At 38.6% G+C, this 22,818-nt stretch overlaps 3 protein-coding genes across 8 annotated transcripts in view; all 3 read right to left on the bottom strand.

Annotated features, from left to right (window-relative positions):
• Positions 1-4,646, bottom strand: part of spidr (scaffold protein involved in DNA repair) — a 38,891-nt gene extending 34,245 nt beyond the window's left edge. The window contains exons 1-5 of one of the 4 annotated variants that reach the window (XM_063885364.1): positions 4,470-4,646; positions 3,995-4,156; positions 3,835-3,898; positions 3,002-3,184; positions 2,040-2,182 (exon numbers count right to left, since the gene is read on the bottom strand). In XM_063885364.1, coding sequence (XP_063741434.1) covers positions 2,040-2,182; positions 3,002-3,184; positions 3,835-3,898; positions 3,995-4,156; positions 4,470-4,484 — 567 coding nt within the window. In that variant the 5' untranslated portion in view covers positions 4,485-4,646. Of the gene's footprint in view, positions 1-2,039; positions 2,183-3,001; positions 3,185-3,834; positions 3,899-3,994; positions 4,157-4,469 lie in introns of those variants that run through there. The other 3 variants (XM_063885365.1, XM_063885366.1, XM_063885367.1) reach the window with 3 other exon arrangements.
• Positions 4,647-5,303: 657 nt separating this feature from the next.
• Positions 5,304-21,576, bottom strand: mapre2 (microtubule-associated protein, RP/EB family, member 2). Of its 2 annotated transcripts, none has more exons than XM_063886547.1 (7): positions 21,486-21,576; positions 9,645-9,772; positions 8,710-8,855; positions 8,396-8,612; positions 8,090-8,238; positions 6,968-7,126; positions 5,304-6,724 (listed from the first exon to the last, which is right to left on the bottom strand). In XM_063886547.1, the coding sequence occupies exons 2-7, from the start codon at positions 9,763-9,765 to the stop codon at positions 6,623-6,625; spliced, it is 894 nt and encodes a 297-aa protein (XP_063742617.1). In that variant the 5' UTR covers positions 9,766-9,772; positions 21,486-21,576; the 3' UTR covers positions 5,304-6,622. The 2 variants fall into 2 exon arrangements, with proteins under 2 accessions (XP_063742617.1, XP_063742618.1); XM_063886548.1 differs by lacking the exon at positions 21,486-21,576 and adding an exon at positions 16,123-16,389.
• Positions 11,026-16,100, bottom strand: LOC134866395 (uncharacterized). 2 transcript variants are annotated; one of them, XM_063886544.1, is made up of 3 exons: positions 14,950-16,100; positions 11,612-13,316; positions 11,026-11,350 (listed from the first exon to the last, which is right to left on the bottom strand). In XM_063886544.1, the coding sequence occupies exons 2-3, from the start codon at positions 13,293-13,295 to the stop codon at positions 11,079-11,081; spliced, it is 1,956 nt and encodes a 651-aa protein (XP_063742614.1). In that variant the 5' UTR covers positions 13,296-13,316; positions 14,950-16,100; the 3' UTR covers positions 11,026-11,078. The 2 variants fall into 2 exon arrangements, with proteins under 2 accessions (XP_063742614.1, XP_063742615.1); XM_063886545.1 differs by lacking the exon at positions 14,950-16,100 and having other exon boundaries at positions 11,612-14,897.
• Positions 21,577-22,818: the final 1,242 nt, after the last annotated feature.

Below are 22,818 nucleotides of genomic sequence, written 5' to 3'. Positions count from 1 at the left end.
AGTGGCTTCGTAAGAAGCATTTCAAGGTCCTGGAGTGGCCTAGCCAGTCTCCAGATCTCAACCCCATAGAAAATCTTTGGAGAGAGTTGAAAGTCCGTGTTGCCCAGCGACAGCCCCAAAACATCACTGCTTTAGAGGAGATCTGCATGGAGGAATGGGCCAAAATACCAGCAACAGTGTGTGAAAACCTTGTGAAGACTTACAGAAAACGTTGGACCTCTGTCATTGCCAACAAAGGGTATATAACAAAGTATTGAGATGAACTTTTGTTATTGACCAAATACTTATTTTCCACAATCATTTTAAATAAATTCTTTAAAAATCCTACAATGTGATTTCCTGGATTTTTTTTTCTCATTCTGTCTCTCATAGTTGAGGTATACCTATGATAAAAATTACAGGCCTCTCTCATCTTTTTAAATGGGAGAACTTGCACAATTGGTGGCTGACTAAATACTTTTTTGCCCCACTGTATGATAGTAAACAGTTTTTTTCAGTATGATAATCATCACAAATGAACTGTACTTTAATGTCTGAAGCATAATTGCCCGACTAGAATTAAAAAGCAAACGTAAGGCTTTGAACTGCAGTAGATAAGTAATTGCAATCAATCAACATCACTACCTCTGAGAAGTGTTGTGTTCGATGACGTTAAATATCTCGACAAGCACCTGCTTCTCTTTCAGCCACTTATAAGAAACCGCATGTTTTAGGACACTTAAAGCTTTTTAGTGGTGTATTTACTGACGTATTTTCTGTCCTACAACAAAACGTGTAATAACCACAGATATGTTTTAGGCATCTATACCAAAACCCATTCAACTGCTTATTTCAGGGTTTTTGGACTCAGTCCTGCAGCACTGTGCTGATTCAATTGATGGCTTCAACCACCACCATCCTGTGGAAGACTAGTTTAATTAACCGCTATTTACACAACAGCATCACCTCAGTCATTTGGTCACAGCAGATCACTACATGTATTTCCACTTGTTTAAATGTGTGCTAAGACACAACAAAGCGCTGTGTGTGTGTTTTAAACGTGAGCACCTTGACCACTCCTTGTACATTCTGTCAATGTCAGCCCTGCCTTTAACCAACACCGCTTCTGAAAGACTTCTGAGGAGGAGCCCTCGATCCAAGTCTGCACAGTATTCAGGAAGGAGGCCCACAAAAGATTGCCAACTATGATAACACCAATACATTTATCTTATGAAACAGCATGATGTGTGTTCAGTGAACCACAGAGTATGCATCATATTTGAAGGTTTTCTATTCAGACAGCAGTGAAAAATGTCCATTGCAATTTCTCACAGTCCAAGCTGACGTAACTGAAAGACTTGTTTCATCTTAAAAAGATGTTTGGATCTTCATTAATAACACTATAATATGGTTATATTTACTGCACATTTGAGTTTTAAAGGATGAAAAGCAACTTCATCAAAGTTGAAAAAATAATCGTCAAACACTCTCAATTGTTTTACTATCTGACTTGTTTCGGTGAATAAGTGTCAGATTATCCCTCCACCCTCAGTAAAATCTTTATTGGCATCTCAGCATGTGAACTTTGACACTTTGGAATATAACCTGCCCCTAGAGAGAGCACAATGCTGGTTCAAGCCTGCCAGAAACTTTTAGGAACAGGCCTTCAATACTCCACCTAGTGGTGTAATGGCTATCATTTCAGACTAAACAATCAAGTAAATATAGGTCAAAAACTGGAATTGAAGACCCAAAATAAAATGTAATAACTTGAGATTTTATTTTAGGTTATACTGAAACATGTGCATTCATGCCATGTAAGCCAAAACTAATGGTGAATCTCATTAGGTTAGAAAAACACAGAATACCATGGGCTGTGGCATTGGACTGGTGTAATGAACTGAGCACTTTAAATTAGAAACATTCAGTGACTAAAAAAGAAATGTTTGGAGTTTAGGTGGTTGTGTGGCGCCATCTAGTGATTATGATACCTTTGAGGAATGCGGGACATGGGGTAAACCATCTGAACCAATGTATCAGAATGAATTTAGTTCACTCACATTTGAAGGTGTAAGAGGTAAATCCTCAGGTTTTTCCTCAAATTTCTCTGAGTCACAGTCTGAGATTTGTTGCCCGCTGTCCTTCTCAACATCTTCCTCAGATTCTTCGAGATCACTGTCTGTGTCGATGATAGGAAGGTCATCTAAAGAAACAAAAAAACAACTATAACTGAAAACAACAGGTCTGACAAACTAATCCTGACTCAATGTTTACTTATTAGACAGTTCTGGGGTTTTCCAAAAAATCTCACTGCCTATCAAGACCACAGGAGTTGTTATCAGGTGAACAAAGTTTGTTAGGTCACAGGACAAAAGCTGAGTCAACTGAGTGATAACTGAGCAAACTCTGGAAAGTGCCAGTAACAAGACGATGAGTAAGAGGAATAGCTGGATAATTTGGAAAATAAGTTATTCATTTTATTGCCGCAAGTTGATAATATCTTTACCACTCTGCAGTAAAGAGTCGTTAAGTAAAAGCTGAACTCACAGATAGATAAAAACAAATATAAGTAATATTACTCAGTGAAAATGTTGATGTTAGTTTTTGATCATATTTAATCCTTATTGTTTTCTTTTATTCAGGTTTTAGAGTACTAAAGGTCTTGGCATTTAATTGTTATCGTAGTGGTAGCCGATAGTCGATGAAAATGGTTGATATTTTAGTCTTTTTTTTTTGTTATACATTGTTATATACTTGTCTCCTGTTTTTGGGGTAATAAAGTTAAAGGGCCTATTGTAATGCTTTTTTTTTCAATCTACATTCAACCTATTTGTTCACTGCAAAAAATCGCATGTTGATGTAGTTACAGTTAGTGTTGACTGACGTTTCTGTCATCCATCGTCTTGTCTTAGTCATGGAAGAAAAGGTTGATGACGGAGATTATTAGTCACAGTTTTTGTTTAAAAAACTAACACCGTCTATGGTTTACCTGCCATGACTCAGAAAGTCAGACATGATGTACCTTTATCAGTGCTGAGCATGCGCAACGCTCTTGTGTAAGATTGGACGGGCGCTGTGTGTCTCGCCGGTCTCTGAGGACGCTGTTGTTGTTGATCCTGCGCCTCGTCATCAGACTGTTCTCCGTCACTGGAACTCCATGCAATGTGCACCGGGTCCTCATTACAGGGGTCAGCCCTGGTCTGCACTGGGCAAACACAAGAGAGAGAAGAGATAAGGAGATGTCTGCTTAATTACAACAATTGAAGCAATAAAGACATATCTACAAAGTTTATTGGCTACATTCCCCACTCCAAATAAAGCACTAAGAACCATTTATATTCCTTTGTGTCCCATACTCTGTCCCCTCCACGGTCTAAATTAGGAATAGGAGAAATCAAAGGTGGGTGTTGTTTGAGATCCCTCTCCGAAAAGGCGGTTTTGAATGATTATTTTTTAAACATTTTTCAATGGTGCCAAAAAGATGAAAATTAAAGATAGAAACGAATGTCCCAGACTGCGTTATGTCGGTTTTTTCCCCCAATATTAAGATCTTATGATAAACATGTCAAAATCTGATAACAATCTACACTATTTGGCCAGATTGGCAAATTGTGGCGAGACAATTTTTGGTTGACACAGGTTTGAAAGACTGCCTAGACTAAACCGATTGTTCAGTCTAAACTTACATTGAATAGAATGTGATTTTATGATTACTATGTCAAAGTAAATTACAATTATTTGTATCATGAGCAAGTATGCCGAGAAAGCCCACTATGTAAAGTGATGATAAAATATCAATATATTGCAAAGCCCATAAAGTATTAGAAGATGCATTCAAGCTTAACAACTAATTACCAGAGGACTGAGCCATCTTTCTCATATCGGACAGTTTCCTTCCTGATGGCTTGAGGTTCTGCAACTAAAATAAAGTTATTACCATCATCAACAATGTTAGAGAAACAGGAGAATAGTACATAAGGGTTGATGAATTATGTCAGGGTGCATCTTTTTCCACCTTCATGACTGGAGAGTCCTGAAAACTGTCCCCACACTTCTCCCAGCTCTTGGCGGAAGACGCAGATGAATGGGGTCGTGGCTCTTTGCCCACTTTTTGCAAACCATTTTCGGCATCATCCGGAAAGAAAACACACTTTATATCCTTATAGTGCCTCTTACGCTACACAAATTGAACAAAGAGAAAATAAGGGGTCAGGTCAGAAAACGTTTTCATCACTAAAAGCAACAACTGGGTTTAAAAACTCTGACTTAGCATTTATTGACATGCATCAAGTTAAGTTTTGACATTAAATTACAACAGTGGTTTGTCGGTAATGAGGAAAAATATAAACCACTTTATTCATGAGTGACAGGTAAACTCCACTCAGCTGTGGGCGGGCAGAGGCAGATAGTTCACAAAGCTAACTAGCATGTAGCTTCAAGTTAGCATACACTGGCTAGCAACTTAGCTGCCTAGTTAGCAGGCTTCTTACCTTTCCGGAAGACATGACGACAAAATAAAGTAACTTTAAGTAACAGCTGCAGTTTATATACGTGTCAAAACAACGCAATATACTAATATCTATTTCATTAACCCATCTTTGTGCAATAGCGCTTGGCCGGTGTTTGCTAACTCACTGGTTTGCAAATCTACTAGCAGCACAGTGTTGCTCAATCCATAGAGGGGTGTGTTTGGTTATTCAACAGCGTGGTCCGGAGGCAGAGTTCGTGCGTGCGTGCGTGTGTATGTGAGTGAGAGAGGAAGTTATAAAATGGTATTATAAATTGGGATTTTATGTTATTATCATTCATTTTAGTCCATATGTATTGCATGCTCTTCAATGCTATAACTTTTATTGTAGCTTTTCATTTTAATGTATTACATTTTTATAATTTTATTTATTATGTGCTTCTGTCTTAAAACGTTAATTGTTATCTTTTCAGTTGTTTCACTTGTTTTGTCTTATTTTCTGCTTGTGATATACTTGTAATTGCACTAATCTGTGTAGAAGTTGCTATTGAAATAAAGTGTGGTTGATGGCACTTTATTCTTTCACTAAAATAGAAATTGTATCTGAAAGCTTGAGTTTCCACTATTACTACTGCTAAACAATTTAATATTTTAAATTAATTTAACTTCACTAGAGTTATGTTGACTTTTGTACTTTACTTTGAATACTTTAGGTCCAGAAACATTACATCCGCTCCCAAGTAGCAGTAAAGGACTATGCTCAAGTAGTATCTGAACAAGCATATAAAGTATGTTAGCTTTTAAAACTATGACCAAGGCTAGCTGCTGTTTCTGGAGCGACACGACAACATTCCCATAGACTTAAAACGTAATTTTATTACAGCAAATCCATCCGAATCTCAACATCTTTCAAATAGCAGGTTAAACATACAAAAAGCTCACTTACTGTAACATACCTTGTTTTTTATTAAATATGTAAAAAGCAGGTCAAGTTATTCACAAATAAAATGCAAACATGCAACACGTTTTTTGGGGAATGCATCATGAGTGGGACATGAAAAAAAAACATTTACCATTCATTAATTTTTGACAGTACATGTTTACATTCCTTTTCCTTTACACAATAATATATAACTAAAGCATTATGGTTCACTCCCCAGTTCAATATTAGTTAAGGAAATATTAAGAAAGGGTATACAATGTACTTACTGGAATATAGCATGGCAAATTGCTCAGTGAACAGACTCTCCCTAAGACCTGTGGTTAAAAAAAACATCTGAAATCTGAACAGACCACAAGTTCCAGCTGAGGTTCAAAACTTTAAAAAATGCATCATAATAAGACTAGTCCACAATAACGTTTTCTTCCTTCTCTACGTTTGTGGCATACCAAGTTAACTATCACCTAACCAACGTGTATGGGGTGAAACACATTGTTGAACACACTGATTATCTGAAATGTGGCAATATGTGAGGATAATTGACAGTCATAAGATGGCTTTATACTACATTTTATTCACAATTCTTTAATTGTATTTCCTCCTTCACGAGGATGCAATGCAGATCTCACACTATTCCTAAGGCTTAATAATAATAATAATAATAAATATGGTGAGGGTCTATGGACAGATTGTCCAATATAGAATCAAATGTCAGTGCAACATATGGAAGGAGGTTAAATAAGAGCTACTATGAGCCCTTTAAGGGCTTTGCTTATTGCATTCATGTGGTTAATATTGTTGATATGCAAAATAAAAAAAACAAAATGTAAAGAAAAAAAGGACAGAAGCTGGGAAGTTAACACTTGCACAGGTAACAGTTACCTGTCTAAACTTCAGCATTTTATCACAATAACTGTAGGATTTGAATTGCTTTTCCACACACACAGTCCTCAAGGAAACTTCTGTGATGGTCTGAGCTTGTTCTGCTGGTGGAGGTCATCCCCACGAACCAGCCACAGCAGTTCACCAAAAGTCACAAAAAACATCGAACAGTGAGCAGAGGGATACAAAAAAATAAAAAAAACTGTGATGGTGCTTCTATTCAGGAAGTTGCTTCATGTGCTCAAGTCTTAGAGAGAACAAAAAGATAAACCATGAGGAAAAAATTAAAATCCTTTAACAGTTCTCACATATTAAAAAAGGAGGGATGTAACTGATGTGAGGAGCGATGGTGGTCAGTATTCATCCTGCTCCTCCTGCTGCTGGTCATCTGGGGCCTCCTCATGGCCTCGCTGATCCACTTCCTGTCCATCACCCTCGGCCAGCTCTGCTCCCTCCTTTAAAAAAAAGCAGGGGAACAGACAAAGGTTAATAAGGGTGTAGCTGAATTATGCTCATGAGGACTAACATGTGATTTGTAACTAAGACTTCTTATCTTTTTTAACCACACAATAACATTCACATGGTTTAACCACCAATGAAAATGTCCCTGGAATTCTCTGCTGCAAAATCGGATAAAAGTCACTGAAAATAAAGGTTTCCTGAATCTTGTTCAGATCTAGCAAAGGTCTCAGACTGACCTGCTCCTCTGTAGCGTAGAGGACCTCCATTAGCCTATCCACAAATGGGGCACTTTCTTCTCCCTGTTCCTGGCACAGCAGCTCCACCTCTCGCAGCTTGCTGAAGTAGTAATCCCTCTCCTTCTCCACTCCTTCCAGTGCCGATTTTAATGTGTTCATCTACAACAAAATAAAATTTACAAGATCATTTTTAGCACCGATATAAAAACACACAATGTTGATGAGAGGCAGAAGGCAGGGGTAAGCAGATACTCAGTCAACTGGAAAACTAAACACACTCTTCTGCATTTCATTGAGAAACTGTTGAACAAGACTAGATAAAAACCCTTATCAGTAGAAATAAGACCAATAATTAAAATGCAACGCTAATTCAGGAGATAATTCTCTGTAGGTTAATCATTACAAGTGACACTTTGGACAATGTACATCGTTACATGATACATTGTTTTTTTCAAAATATTGATTTTAGCCACTACACGATACAAGTTGTGTTCACAAGTAACTACAGTAGTCCAAGTCAGTTGCCAAATTTGCTATATTTAATGTATTGAAACTCAACCCATATCTTATTATTGTTTTTAATCATTTGTCATAGTAAACTCACTTTAACAAAATCAGAAAGAGATGATAATAATGAAGCAATTCACTCATGAAGCACATCATTCACTAAACAAGGTATAAGACAAATAGGTTATATCCATATTTTCTAATATTCATAAAAACATTTAAAAAATGGCTGAAATAAAATCCAACAGATAGGAACAGAGTAGATAACACCAAAGCACCTGTATAGAAATGATCAGCAACATTTAATGACACAGTAAATCATCCGTCCTATTGCACAATTATTTAACCTGCCGATTGGACTGCAGAGGACAACTTAAAGATAAGTGCTGGATGTTCTGAACTTAATGCTTCTTTGTCTTTTGTGAGAAGGAACTCATTTAAAAAAACAGATAATTGGAGTGACAAGGGGTCCTTTGGTGTCTTCTTTTTGATGTCTTTTGTTTTCCTGTACATTTTATCCAGTGCAGATTAATTTGAAAATCAAGAAGAGTTTTCTGATTGGTTGGCTTGTTTTCAGTTTCAGAATGGTAGTGAAATCTAACCGTCTAAACATACCTGCTCGGTAAGATGTGTGACCTGTGCTTCCAGTTCTTTCTCTCCTTTGGCAGGAGTCGATGTTGCCATAGCAGGGATCTTTTTGGCTGACGAGGGTCGAGATGTTGGTGTGGAGGACTTGGGGGTTGTTGAACTCGACCTTGATGCTCCTACAGTAGAGAAATGTTTATTTTATTTCTTTAAATTAGCAATAGAAAAAACGGCAACACTAAAATAACTAAGTACATTACACATTGTGTCTGTGTGCTGAGCTCGGAAGAAACTAAACAAAACAATCCAAACAGGAAATGTGCATTTGAAGCTTACCTGCAGTAGGGGAGCTGGCCGCGTGGAGGGACTTCTTTGGCAGGTTGAAGATCTGCTCACCAGGGTCAGGGGGAGGAAGGGCATCCTGACCCTGTCTGGCTGCAACTGGGTCGTATTCTTTGCCGTCGTAATTGGCATCGAAGAACTTCTTAAACCACTGGACGAAATCAAGGTTGTCCTGAAATCTGCCTTTGACCAATTTCTCCACAGGAATAATCTGAATCAAAGGGGGAAAGAAAATAAAAACTGATGTAATTCACTGAAATCACAAAGTGTGGAGAAAAGAATGAAAGACGACATTTAGGAGGACTCACCTTGTCCACATTCATCCGTTTGAAGGATGCCTGCAACAGTTTGAAGTTGTGAATGTACTCGTGCTCCAACTTAGCTTGAAACTTGACCTTCTTAAGACTGATGCAGCCAGGGAAGAGCAGATCCATGAACTGGCAGTAGGCAGCTCCTAGAGATGTGAGAAAATGTTGGTTGATTACATAATCCCTGGCTTGAAAATTAGAAGACTAGAGTCCAGATATAGGCCAGGATTTATCGCGCCAGCCTTTGCACCACAAAAATCCACTTGAAAGACGAGAGCCTTTTCTATCAATGACCCCGTTTCCGTAAAAAGAAAAATATTAATTAGAGTTGGGTTGATTTCAGGCTCTGCCTGTCAGGTGTAGTGTACAACCTTTAACCAGTTTGATTTTAAGCTACCCAATTAAGAAAATAGTTAACATCAGCAACCTGTAACATGGCATCACATCGATTGGCTTAATATCAAACACTTCAACACTGACACAACCCAACTATTATTGTACAATCTTGGTCACATCGCTAACAGTAGCCAAAACCTAGTTAAAGCTTTATCTACTCTAAAATGAGGTCACCAGCTTACCAATGAGATAAAACACACACAACCCCAACGAGAGAGCACACAAGAGGTAATCTACATCAATCAAGTAGCTTATACCTAAAGAAAAAGGGGTGTATGTGGTGTGTTTCTGTAGGCAGAGATTGAAATTGGATTACTTGGTAACAGCATGAGAACACAGCAGGCTACAAGTTTATTTATAGACTCTGCCAGAATGCTTCCACAGGTTGCTTTAAGTGCCAGCTTACACAAAATCATTTGAACCATGAGCTCTACAGGAAAAGATGCAAAACATGCATGAGATCTCAACAGAGCCTCTTTGACACGCGCAGTACAAGCAGATGGAAGAGGACAGAGAGAAGTCTGTGATTGTGTAATTACCTGAGGAGAGCTGCTCCACTTTTGTATAGTTTAGGCAGAACATGTCGTTGATCCAGGCAGTGATGTCATGCCTGCTCATAGTCTCCTGGGTTATTGAGGTAGAATATACGTTGACCGCCATGCCCCAACTGCAACAGAAAAAACAACAACACTTAAAAAACGAAAGCAATGCCTCAAATATGTCTTTCCCTCATGACTTCATTTAGTTATTTTATAAAAATTGTTGCTAAGGGATTTTCTGCAGATTGTTTAATCAATTGTATATTCACATAAAACATACTTTAATGATACAATGGTGAACTACACAACCAATCCTGCAGTGCATTAGGGTAAAAAAATGGGTCAGTAGGTCTGTTGTATTGCTTACTTTGGCAACAGTTCTCTTTTTAATTTTCAGTAAATTAAAATGGCTTTCTGCATATTTTGTGATGTTCTTTTAGCACACACCTTTGATTTATTGCCAAAGTTAAAACAGTCCTTGTAGGCCCTCTTTGAATTTGAGCCTGGGATACTTTAATCTGATATTACCTTCATGGTAAAGGGAAGCTGTACCAAAGTTGGATTAGTAGGGATGTTATCTGACTTGCTTCGAGGGCACCTGTCCCACTTAAACAAGGGATATTCCGGCCTAAACACCAAAAGTATACCATGTGCCAAAAAGTGCATCCGGGATTTCCTTAAACCACAGATTAAGCAGTTACACAGCATGGCCACAAGACAAGGAATTGATGCATACAATTTCATGTGTTGACTCTTAGTGACAGGAACACTGATCAGCCTGGACAAGTTTAATGAAGACCATCAGAACATATCGACCCTTTTTTTACAAAATATGTTAGCAATTGTGTTGACCGTGCCAAGAAAATCTATCCATTTATTAGTTTACCACAAATGTGTTTGAAGGTTGCATTCCAACATGTGTTTTGCATTACAAAAATTCAGGGTATATTTGTGAAGGTCAGTCCTTTAAAGCCCATTCAGCAAATGACTTGAACATGCACAATTTATACCGTATATACTAAGTACGTAGTAATCAGTAATAATCATCACATAGTTTGCATTCCTCTTTTTACCTTTTAACAGAAATGAAGAACGCACCACAACCACCTTCATTCAATGATGAGACCAGCTGCATTAAAAACGCCCCTCTCCATTGGCAGAGCTGGGCACAAATACATCATAAAGTATTTTGATACAAAATACAAATACTTGATCAAAAAATGTATCAAAATAAAATACAAAAATACTGGTCTGGAAAATGTATTTAAATACAATACAAGTATTTTGTATTTTGAAAATACAAAAATACACGCGAGATAATGCCTGTATTGAATACTGTCTGTAAACTGAGGAATGTACAATAAATAAAAAAGGAGACAGCTAACGCTACATTCAAATCCATTTTATTTTATCCATATTAAACAGAAAAACAGATCAGTTGTTCTTCAGGACAACCAACTTCTCCAGCATATCTGGTGTTAATGACCTTCTGTGAGGCCGGTTCACTAAGCCAGCAAAAGAAAACAGGCGCTCAACCGGGGCTGAGGATGGTAGGGTTGTGTTAAATCTCACAAAAAGCTGTTTCATCAAAGGGTATGCATTTAGTGAAGCCAGGTCTTTTCTGGGATCCTCCAAAAAATGAAGGGTCTCCAGTTCCGCCTTGCTGTGGCTGGGCAAGGCCTCGGCCTCCAGCTGGTTGACTGTTCCTGTAGAGATTGAAGACAACAGAAAAAAAACAAGAGCAATCAGAGATGGCAAGCTGGCCTCTGCCAGACACTATGCATGGACAAACAGACAGATAGACAACAATCAGACAGGGTCATAGCAATACCTAGCACAAACTCCCCCCCGAGGACCAAATAATGCATTCTTCAAAGTATAAATACTGAAATTGTCACCAAAAGGTAAAACATGCTATTGTAAATTACATAATTAAGTATTTTAAAGTGTAAAGAAATTCTTCTCACCTTGATCAGTGAACACAAAGAATTCGTCATTCTCCTCTGTGCTCGGTGTGGTCCCGTCACTCTCTGAGAGAAGTCCGAGTTCGTCTGCTGAGTGCAGCATCAGTTGCTGTATTCGCCTCTTCTCAGAAGCCAACCTCTGGGGTAACCACCTCATCTTAAAGTATGGGTGTGTTGTGGTGTCCAGGATGGCCTCATTCACGTCATGCTCCAGCATCAGAAAATTGTGGAAGCGTTTTTTGAACCCTGCTATGGTTGCTTGAAGAACGTGTGAGCAGTACCTCAAGTTTGATGCTTGCAGATCCTCCAGCTTGGCTTGAATGGTGAAAAGTGTTGGCAACAGCTCACCATAATAGCATGCAGATTGCCCTTGAAGCCGATCTATTGAGATGGCAATCGGTCGTAACACTCTGCAAAATTCCTCAATGTAGTCCAGTTCGACTTCCCTGAATGGTGGAAGTTGCAGGGCAGTCATGGCATCAGGGAGCTTGTCACGCAAGAATGACAACTGACTCAAGGAGTCATGCAGAGAATTCCACCTTGTAATGCAGGGTGTCTTGAGTTGCTGCTCGATTACTTTGCCTAGCGTTTCAGCACTCTTTGGTCTGCCAGATGCTGTCCATAATGCTGAGCACTTCGCCATCGTTGAATGATTCAGCCTGCTGAGAGTTGCATTGCTAGTGATCGATTTCTTGACATCAGTAGTTGAGATTAAACTCAGAGTATGTGTCGCACACCGGAGGTGTGGTGGTAAAATGATGGAACACTCAGATGCTTCTTCTCTCTCAGGATCTATGACCAGGAAGGACAGCTCATCGTCCAGCTCTTCAACTTCATCTGGGTCATTTGTTTTTCCAGTGACACTGAACTCTTTAAAGGCCTTTGCAAAGTTGGATGCATTATCAGTAACTGTAGACACAATGGTGTCTGAAGACAGCCCATATTCTGTGTGAATCTCATCCAACAGTTCTGCTATTCGGTTATAAGTATGGGGGCTGGGAAAATGCCTAACGGCAAGAGCGGCTGACTGCCTTTCCAGCGTGTCTCCATTGATCCAATGTACTGTTGCTCCCAAATAACTGGTTTTCTTTGTTGACCAAATATCCACTGTTGTACAAACACGGCGAACATTTTTAAGCGTCTCTTTTAGGAATGCTTTTTTTGTTGCAAATTCTTCATCAATCCGTCGTCCGAGTGTCCGTCTGGACATTACATTGGCACCTGGGTGAAGTCCCTGCACAAGCTCGATGAATTCTGTTTGTTCAACGGTGGCTAATGAGTGCATTCCTTTGACAACAAAGGATTTCACAAGGGAGTCGACTTTACTTTGTGATATTGTTGGGCTAGCATGGTCAAACAAACGAGTCTGCCTTAATGATGTTTTGGCTTTCTTCTGCTGGCCACTTGCACTTTCCTTTTTGTAATTTTCAAATTCCTGTAGATTCTCTGGGTGTTTTCTTTTCAAATGTGTCTTGAAATTTGTTGTTGCTTGATAAGAGCCACAAATAATGGCTTTCTTGGTTGTGCACAGCTGACACTCAGCTTCTATCTTTCCACTTGGATTTTGAGATACTACTTTGAAGAATTTCCCATCCAATATGGCACACCTAGGCCCAGTGGTACCTTCTGAAGATGTGGTGGCTTGAGGCTCACCTGACGCCTCTTCATCATCATGATTGTCACTCATCTCAGTTCAGTGGGACATCCTCTATTTCAAACGAAATTGTCAAAAAAAAAGTTGTTAGTCAGTTACTCTTCAACAGACACACACTTAAATCACATCATAAAAAAAGGAAAAACAATTAAATCCGAAACTGACTACTATATGCACTTGCATGAAAGGGCTCTTCTAACCTGCCAAGTGAAATATTACCTAGGATACTAATGATAAAGCGTTTGGAAGTGGAAAAACTAAAAGCCAGAGGTGTCAAAAGTAAAAGTAAAAGTACATTTTCTGGTGTAAGTACAACACTAGCACGTGGTAGCCTATTACATAGCTGTTAGACCATTTACTCCATTGTACCTAATGGGATAGATAGACTGCGTTGTTACTGAAAAACACTTCTAACAATCTAACAAGGACCCACCACAAACTTGATCCAACCAGTGTAGTCAGCTGATCGTAAGACAAGTACACAGGTCTACTGGTTACTCAGATAAGTTACCTGTGTTGGAAGGAAACTGTGTTTCTTTTCTTTCTTTTTTTTTTAACTTTTACTTTTGACATCTCTGCTAACAGCTGAGCTAAGCTCCATGCACAAAACTAACTACTATGCGCCATAACAGGCAGTGACTCCAAATCTAGTGATCTACAGATACTGAATTAGTTTTCAATAAATACAAATATAAAATAAATAATATGCCCTAGAAATGCTTAATACAGCCTACTGTATTGGTCTCTAATGGACTATTAAAAAAAAAAAAAGCCAAGTGTGAATATGATTTTAGAAGCTAAATGTGTAGTTTAAGATTATATAAAAGTGGGTTTTCAAGGATCCTCCCTAGCTTTGGTTGGAGCTCTAACAGGAACTGAATCTCCATATAATTAGTTAGTATGAATCAACATAGAAGACTTAATATTATTCAGAAATGCTTAGACCTAGCCTACTGCTCTATGATGGACATTTGTCAAGTGGCCCAAGCCCCTAAACAACACAATTTTCTCACGTTTTTTCACAATAAATAAATAAGTACTTTATTGACAGGTTATAGTTATGGATCGTTCTGGGCTCAAAACATTGTTATGAGCCCAGTTTAGCCTATCTCATTCTTTCGTTTGGTAATAGAATTTGGTACCGAGTGGAAAAGGAATTCGCCAGCTCGAGGTCTTGCCGTGGGAGGGAACATGCCTGCGAGGGCTCCTACAACATCACTAGGCCGATACAGGGGCTATTACGGGTTTAAACACAAAACTGGCGTTATTTGTTTTATTGGGGGTCATAGAAACGGGTCCTTTCTCGTTTAACATCAAATAATATGGCCGTGTTCCTCTACCGTTTCATCCAATTTAAAATTGGATCTCCTAACTGTCCTCAGTGAGAGTGACTAATTTAATCACCATATCTTACGTTTAGTACTAGTTTACCTTTTGCGAGTCAAGCATTCATGTTTGACCTCTCTGGTCTATATTTGATAAGCTACCTAGGCTACACTCTAAGAAACTTGCTCAATTTCGCTGACCTAAGCAATTTGACTGACCTTCATTTATCAACCCCTGCCTATCAAACACTCATCATTCAAGAGAAAGCTAACACTCGAAAATAGTCTAGTGCTTATGGTGTAATTCTGTTGACAATGTGTGTGGGAAGACTGTAGCATTTTTTTTATACAAAACATTTCACCTTAGTGTTGTTTCATGCCTCGAAAAGCCAGCAACAGAGCCGTGTAGGTGCAGGTCCTCTTCACTGCTGTAGTAGTGATGACTGCTGACGTCGTGGAGAAAAAATGGTCGCATTCAAGTCTCGATTGGGCGTGTCACGTGATTTACGTCTTGACCCAAAGATCTCTGGTGATTCGCTTAGTTTTACTGATTTAAAAAAAAGGTTTTTTGCAAAGTATTTTTGTATTTAAAATACCCAAATACAGCACCTCAAAGTATTTAAATACAAACTACATTTCATTTTTTCCAATCTTGTAAAAATACAAAATGCAAAATACTGAAAAGTATTTTAAATACGTATTTCAAATACATGTAGTTAAAATACTGCCCAGCTCTGTCCATTGGTTTATGGCAGCGACTGATATGGCGTTAAATCATGCTAAATCATCCTCATCACTATCCAACATCCGACACCAGGCTACGCACTGAAATAATAATAACCCCTCAGCGTTAAAGTTAGGTTATCGCAGCACTGCAGGAGTAGATCCTAGGTTGACTGGTTTTCTCTGGGAAGGAAGGAAGGAAAGTGGGCCAGCCGATGTCATGTCAACAAAGCGGATGTATGTGCTGCCTGCTAGCATGCTTTGTTAGCCGGGCAGGGATAGCCAGCCGACACCGGGGCTGGGCTGATGCCTCAATTCAAACACGGGAGGGGGGGGATCGGGCTTGTGCAGAAGGGCGTAGGGGGGGTCCTACACATTAAAACACCACAGTTAACACACCAATCGTGATATTAGCGATTATCATTTAGCTGTGTCATGTCACGATTGGAAGATACTAGCAGCAGCAGGGGCGGATCTGTGTATTCTTGTCATGTAATAAGCGATCCAATCCTGCAAAATGTACCAGTGCCATTGCGCACCCTTATATTTCACAGCATTACACGGCTTCCAAATGTAATGAACACGCACTACATAGCAGCATAAGAAGCTAACTTAATTAACGCCACTTACAGAAAGCTAACATGACAGGAGACTGAGAGACAACAGGGAGAACATAGCGGATGGGTGCAAAGCAAAAAACCAAACACACGACGAGGAGGCCGGAATGCAGGTTTCTGTCTGCAGCCGTGTGTTTGTTTGATCTTCCTTAAATCTAATATGAGATTAGAATGCGGATCATGACACTGATTTACCTGTAGGCGCGCTCTCCTCGCACTGTATTTTTCCTGTAAGGAATGATGTTGGTTCCGTTGTCCGGGACGATGTCGTTGTTATTCTCTCCATTTGGGGAAAGGGCTTGGGTGGGACCGGGCATTTGGGTCTCTAAAAATGTTGAACAGATACTCTGTTCTCTCTCTGGCCAAGAAACAAAAAACGATGCAAATGCTAAGAAAGTGTCGCACCTCCGGGTCTCGTCGCTCTCTGTCTGCTTATTCTTCACAAATCTCTGCCCTAATGACGTCGCTGCACCCTGTACCACGTGACTGATGGGGTTGGCTGCCTGTTCCTTCTGGTGGGGTATTTCAGTAAACCAAATTATATTGATCGTTAAGAGTGCTTCCAAAAAAAAGAAAAAGCATTATCCCAGGTCAGATCAATGCTTCCCGATTTAGAGATGCAGATCAACTCGGTGACAGCTCACTAAAGGCTCACAGACAATAGGTAATGATTTTGATCAAAAGGAAAACGCAGCCCACCCAGTTTCATCTTCAAATGTTTAGGTGATTATCGGATCACAACAACCAACATATAAAAGAAAACACAAGCAGATCCTAATAGAGGGATAACAGTGGTGCTGATGGAAATGATTGCAACACATGGAATAAGGAAGTATAGCAACATGTTCTGATTACTAACCATATGGGACATTTCTCAACAGCTATTTAACTACTAAAATGCTTTAGGATTTTAACAATTAGTTTATTATTGAATTAGTAGAAATATATTGGCCAATTATTTGGATAATTGATTAATTGTTTAAGAATTTTTCCTTCAAAAATGGCCATCAATGCTTTTTTTAAGCCCTCAAATATGAACGTTTCCTTCTTTTCTCTGTTATATCATATTTAACTGCATATTTTTGGATTTGGACTGACCAAACCAGATAGCAATTATTCCCATTTGATAAGCTGGAACCATTACAAAATAATTGGGGCTGATAAATGGCTCATACAATTACATGAGTATTACATTTGTAATTATAATTACAAACTCTTTTCTGTCAACCCACAAATCAATTAATCGACTGAAAATGATGTAATCATTATGTAAATGTGTTTCTTAATATCCAGTAGGAAAGTAACAAGATGCTTTAACATTTATACAGGAATCTAAATTCAATACGCATGCTGTTGTGTTGCACACTGTGGTAGCTCAGATATTTCCTGTTTGTGTTGTTTTTATATTGTAAATCACTGCTTTTGTTTTGTATTGACTGCAGAGCAGCCTGTTAGAATGGCTCCCAGGTTTCCATGGCTCTTTTCTTTCCTCTGACTTTCAGAAAGAAATCTTTCGTGATATACTACCAATTGATGTACGAATGTTATTTATGTGTCCATCATTAAATAACTTAGCAGAATCATTTGATACAGATAACATGTATCTGACTTATATTGAAAACTTAATAATGATACATTGGCTAAAGCTATTATATTCCGGCTTAGACATTTCAAATTTACTCCAATTCTGTTATTTGTTGTACATTTTTTTTATGTTTAAATAAAAAGTATATACACTGCAACTTTTATAACAAAAGACTAACATGTTATGAAAAAGCTTAGAGAAAGATATACTGTTTCAAGTTTTTATTTAAAGGCAATCCTCAACTACAACTTATTCTGCTCATTCAAAGAGAAAATGTATACTTTGTCAAATAGTGAGTTCGACAACAATTCCCATAATAGTCCTATAAATCATAGCTTTACAAATATCTGTATAAGTCAAGACCCACTCAGTCCAACTCTCTATAAACATGGTTAGTAATCTGCGGTGAGAAACTATTGAACATGCAAAATGGAAAACTGAACACAGAGAGCTCCATGGCATCCCTCAGCCACATAGCTATGATGTTTCTGTACAGGAATCTTATGCATGAAGCATGTCCAGACAATCATATGTCCTCGAACTCTACTAATGTAGCCTTGCCCCTGACAGCAAGGGCCTCTGGGAAAGTTACAGCATTTCTGATTCTCTTAAGTTTTACTGCCTTGATTTTTTCCCCCTGATAGTCCTTTATGTCTGTAAGTAAAATGTACAAAGACAGTTAAAGAAATGCAGGAACAGACTTTTAGATCCATACAATGATAGCACAACTATCAGCACATAAGGCAACTCACATTTCTGGCCACTTTTTATGTGTAAACGGTTTTTCCTGAGTTTTTTGGGTCAGGATGAGTCCCACATCAGTCTTAGCATCACCCAAGTTTTTTCGTGAAATGGTTATGACGAAAACAATGTGCAGTTCACAAAAAAAACGACTTTAAAAATAACTTGATAAAGAAACTGATTTAAAACTGAGGTTTAATTATATTTGTGTATAAAATATTTGGAAGTCTGTTTTACATTTTTAGTAAGTAAACCAATAGGGCAATGGTTGAATATTAGAAAATGATATGTAACGAAAGGTAGGTATAAGTTTAAGCCAACACTTTGTTTTTACATTTTATTTTGCATCTGTTGGTTCAAATACTCGAAACCCTGCCTTGGTGGAAAGGAAACATATTTGAAAGATTTATTTTTCCCCCACCCTCCAAATGCAGGGCCCGCTGTTTTTTTTAATTCAAAATGTCAACTACAAATCAAAACTGTCCATCCTTGCTTTTAAAGTTGGTTGAGGGATGACTTTTACTCAGAACATTTGGTCGCCATCTGTGCGCTCACTAAAAACCGTTCCTCTGGCGCCCTCTTCAGGCCAAAGTTGACGTCACTTTTTGACTATAACTAACTGTTTTACAAAAGCATCTGTTAAATCTGTCAAAAATAAAGATAAATGTTCATTGAAGTCTTATTCATTTTATCCAATAACATTGGCCACCACTGAATGGGTCTTAAAGTATCAGTTAATGGGATTTTTACTATACCTACTATTATGTTGTTTCCAAAGGATTGTCTTTCTCCAAACTGTATGTGTAACCGCAGCTTAATGAAGTCGCATTCTACTAAATCATTAAAAACATTTTCCAAATTCCAAGGGGGGTTTCATTATGAAATTATGGCAATCATTTTCATAATCACTATGATTTATTCAGCTTAAACTAATCACACTGAAGCTTTAAAGTCACATGTCAGCAAAGAGGATGCATGTGCCACGGATTGACTGCAACATTCACCATGGAACTGAAATGTGCATTCAAGCCATATTTTTAAATATCTGAAAGTCTTGTGGAAAAACATCAAGGCAAATGTGTGAAAGATGGATAAACATCTTCTGTAGTTATATTGCATGTACAAATAAACAGGATCCTCAGCCCTAACTGGGGGAAAAAGCACTTTTTTGTCTCTTGACTAATTCCTGCAGATCCAAACACAATTGAACATTAAATGAAAAAACTGTGGCGTGGACACAAGAAATGTCTCCACTCAGAGAACCAGAGGATGCTGTGCTGTTTTTTTCTACTACATTAATGCTACAGGCCCCTTTCAGACTGGAAAGTGACAAATGATCTATATTGTTCTCTTTACGATTAGATGACAGAATACACAGAGGTCTGCTGTGTCTCTGGCAGCAAGCAGAAAGAGTGTGTCAATGTCAAACTTGAGTGGCAGCAGGGAACCAGAAAGCTCTGTGCTTGTTCAGATGAGCAGGATTTGCCTTCCAAATTCACTGATAAGATGGATGGCGAAGCTAGTGCCAGGCTGTCGCTGAAATGAACTTTTCAGTCTTTGGGCCCTTAAGTACATCAGAGGTAAAGCATGCATGCCTTGTTCAAAATAAATGTTCAGACTGTTAGACAAAGGCCGTTTTGGGAACAGGCTTACATTTGTGGAGGGGTTTTCCTCTTAACAAAAGGCTAGCATTTACATGTATATCAAAACAAATAAAATCCAATGACTGTTTGTCTCTCTGGACAGGTTTTTTTGTTTTAGGTACTGGTCAGAAAATGAAATACAATCAAGTCCAGTTTGGGTATTAGAGTCAAGGATAAGAATGTTAGGAACATATTAGCTGGTCAACGCAGTACATTGCCTGATAACGTTGAACTTTGTTGCAGCAAAAAACTAGTCAGGTTACACTTTCTAGCCCAAATACATGGCGTATTTTAGTCTGAAATGAATTATGGTGCTTATGCCTGTCTGAATATGACCTTAAATGTGTCAGGACTCTTGAACTGATTTGAGTTTAGCTATAGATAATATGCAGTGAGACTTTTTGCAGGTGTTAAGAAAATAAGAAGGGCATTTGTAGGAATTGAGTAGGTTTAGGGAGTTAGGATAAAATCAAGTGAGTAAAAGACTAGAAACACAGCAAGATAAGCTAGCTGTACCAGTGGCTCTGTGTTTCTCTCAGGTTTATATGGCTTGATTTACAGTCTGTTATTGCTGGCTACATCATGAATAAAATAAGTGTCCTTTGGACATAAGAGCTTTCCATTAAAAGGAAAAACAGAGCTTTGTTTGCTCTCTCCACTCTTATCCCACCATGCTTTCTCTTGCACTGGCTACTCAAGTGTGTGGGTGAGGGGTGGCAGCTCCACCCAAAAGACACACCCTCAATATTCAAAAAATAGCTAGCAGGTCTCAGTGTTGTCCTGATTTGCAGGTTAAAATGTATGTTTGCCAGGTGTTTTAGGTTATGATTCAGGATGCATAATATTTTTGAAAAAAACAGAAGGGGTTTTACAATCAGGGGTGTGCACAAACACTTTCAGGGGAACCTCATAACCAAACTGAGGGTAGGGAGGACCAAAAAGGATGGAGCACAGACCTCAAATATCACCTCTTTCAAGCGTTTACTTAAAATGCTACATGTATGAAAAGAAAAGTTTCCTTTTGCCATTTAAAAAAGGGCAATTTTGCACCCAAGACAAAAGAGGTCGATCGTCTCCCCCTCTTCTTCTCGCCTGTCCTCGGTGTACGCCACTGCTCAGAAAAAAAACCTTTAACTGAGGACAACACGAGACAGCATTGCTAATTTCCTGAGACTGTTTATAAAGCGACTCCGTAACGAAGCAGTTAGCCGCAGACAGTGAATCTCGTGAATGAAGCTAACTCAGCTTCGTGTCTGGAATGACAGCTAAATGAGAAGCGATGATTGGAAAGTAAGGCTACTACACAGTGAAATGGCATAGCAAATGAAAAATGACTGTTTTTGCACGACACACGTTACTCACAGTGACGGTGGTACATCTTGTTCAGCTAACCGCCAATTTACAGTAAGCTAATTTTGCTCCTGCCAACAGTTAGTCAGAACTGTGACAGCCGACATATGCCCTGACCCTGGGCTACATCCCCGTACGAAACACCGACTGATACGTAGAAATGCACTGGTTTTGGCATTTACACACCATTTTGCTCGTCTTAAAACAATTAAACATGGAATTTCTCAAATTACACTCACCAGTGAACTCCGCTCCGCAGGTTAGAAGGTGTTAAAAAAGCTGTTTTCCGGCTGAGTCACCCCACCCTCAAACGCCCATTCTCACTACGCGATGAGCGGAGACAGGGGATTTGATTGGACCATGCGTCATCGTTGTGGAAGCTGATTGGCCTGCTACTGACATCTGTCGTAATGTTGACCAATCACGTCTTGATGCGTTGATCATTCGGAACATCCGTCATCTTTCCGTTTTGTCTCTCCGTGTCAAATCACTTTGCACAATGAAAGTAAGGCAACATGTTTTCTCAACTAGTTAGTTTGTATTCAACATAAGATTGAGTCAATCCACTAACACTACAAAGATTTCCCTTCCAAAAAAAATGTAATAAAATAAAACAACAATAAAAGTGAAGTGAATTATATATAATAACATTATTATTATATTAAATTAATTCTAATATTGACGACAATAATAATAATAATCTCGGTTTACAACTTCTAAAAGTCAAGCTTTGCTGCTTGTCTGTGTTGTTTATGATTTAAAGTTGAGTATGCCAGTATTTTGGACTATACTAGAGAATTACAAAGGGGATTTTTATTTTGTGATTGGCCATTTCTTTTCAAATATGGGCATTATGTGTGCACTGTTGTTAAATTCCAGTGTAAAAAAACTCCATATGAAAAGGGCCTTTCTGATCCAGCAACTTCAAGATTTCTTTAAAACAAGTATGCTTCCTATTTCTTCATTTTAAATCATCCAAATTCTAGGCAAAGAAAAAAGTGCACCAAGTTCTCTTCTTTGATTCTGCCACAACTGCATTCCTCCTGTTTGAACACCAGGGTGCAGTAATGAACTGGATACAAGACAAAAGATATTTGGTAGAGGCTTGGTATGAAATTCACCTCTCTGATAGCTGCTTTGCGGACTGTACTGATACAGTAGTCTAGACACAACAAGGAAGAGCTAAAGAAAGGAAGTAGTAATTTGATTATGCAAATACCTGGAGATGGAGACCGTTGGTCTATCTTGTAAATAGGACAACTGAATTTACATGCAAAAGACGGGCTTGTAGTAGTAGTAGCTTGTAATAGTGGTAATAACACTAAAAATGAAGACAGAAATGAATTATTAATATGCTGATAATATTGCCTGAGCCTGAGAGTAAAGTCCTCCCTCCTAATATTCACATGCCTGTGAGATTCGGTGCTGGATGGCTGCTTTTATGTTACCTCAGATGGTGGGTCTATGTGATGAATTATAGACAATAGGTTGAGGGCAGCCAACAGTGCATTTATGACAGATAATAAATGTGCACTGCCAAACCAAGCCAATTGAAGTGTGCCGGTCTGGAAT

This window comes from Eleginops maclovinus, chromosome 6 (assembly GCF_036324505.1).
Source record: "Eleginops maclovinus isolate JMC-PN-2008 ecotype Puerto Natales chromosome 6, JC_Emac_rtc_rv5, whole genome shotgun sequence".
Lineage (NCBI taxonomy): Eukaryota > Metazoa > Chordata > Actinopteri > Perciformes > Eleginopidae > Eleginops > Eleginops maclovinus.
This window is presented reverse-complemented; position numbering and strand designations above follow the sequence as displayed.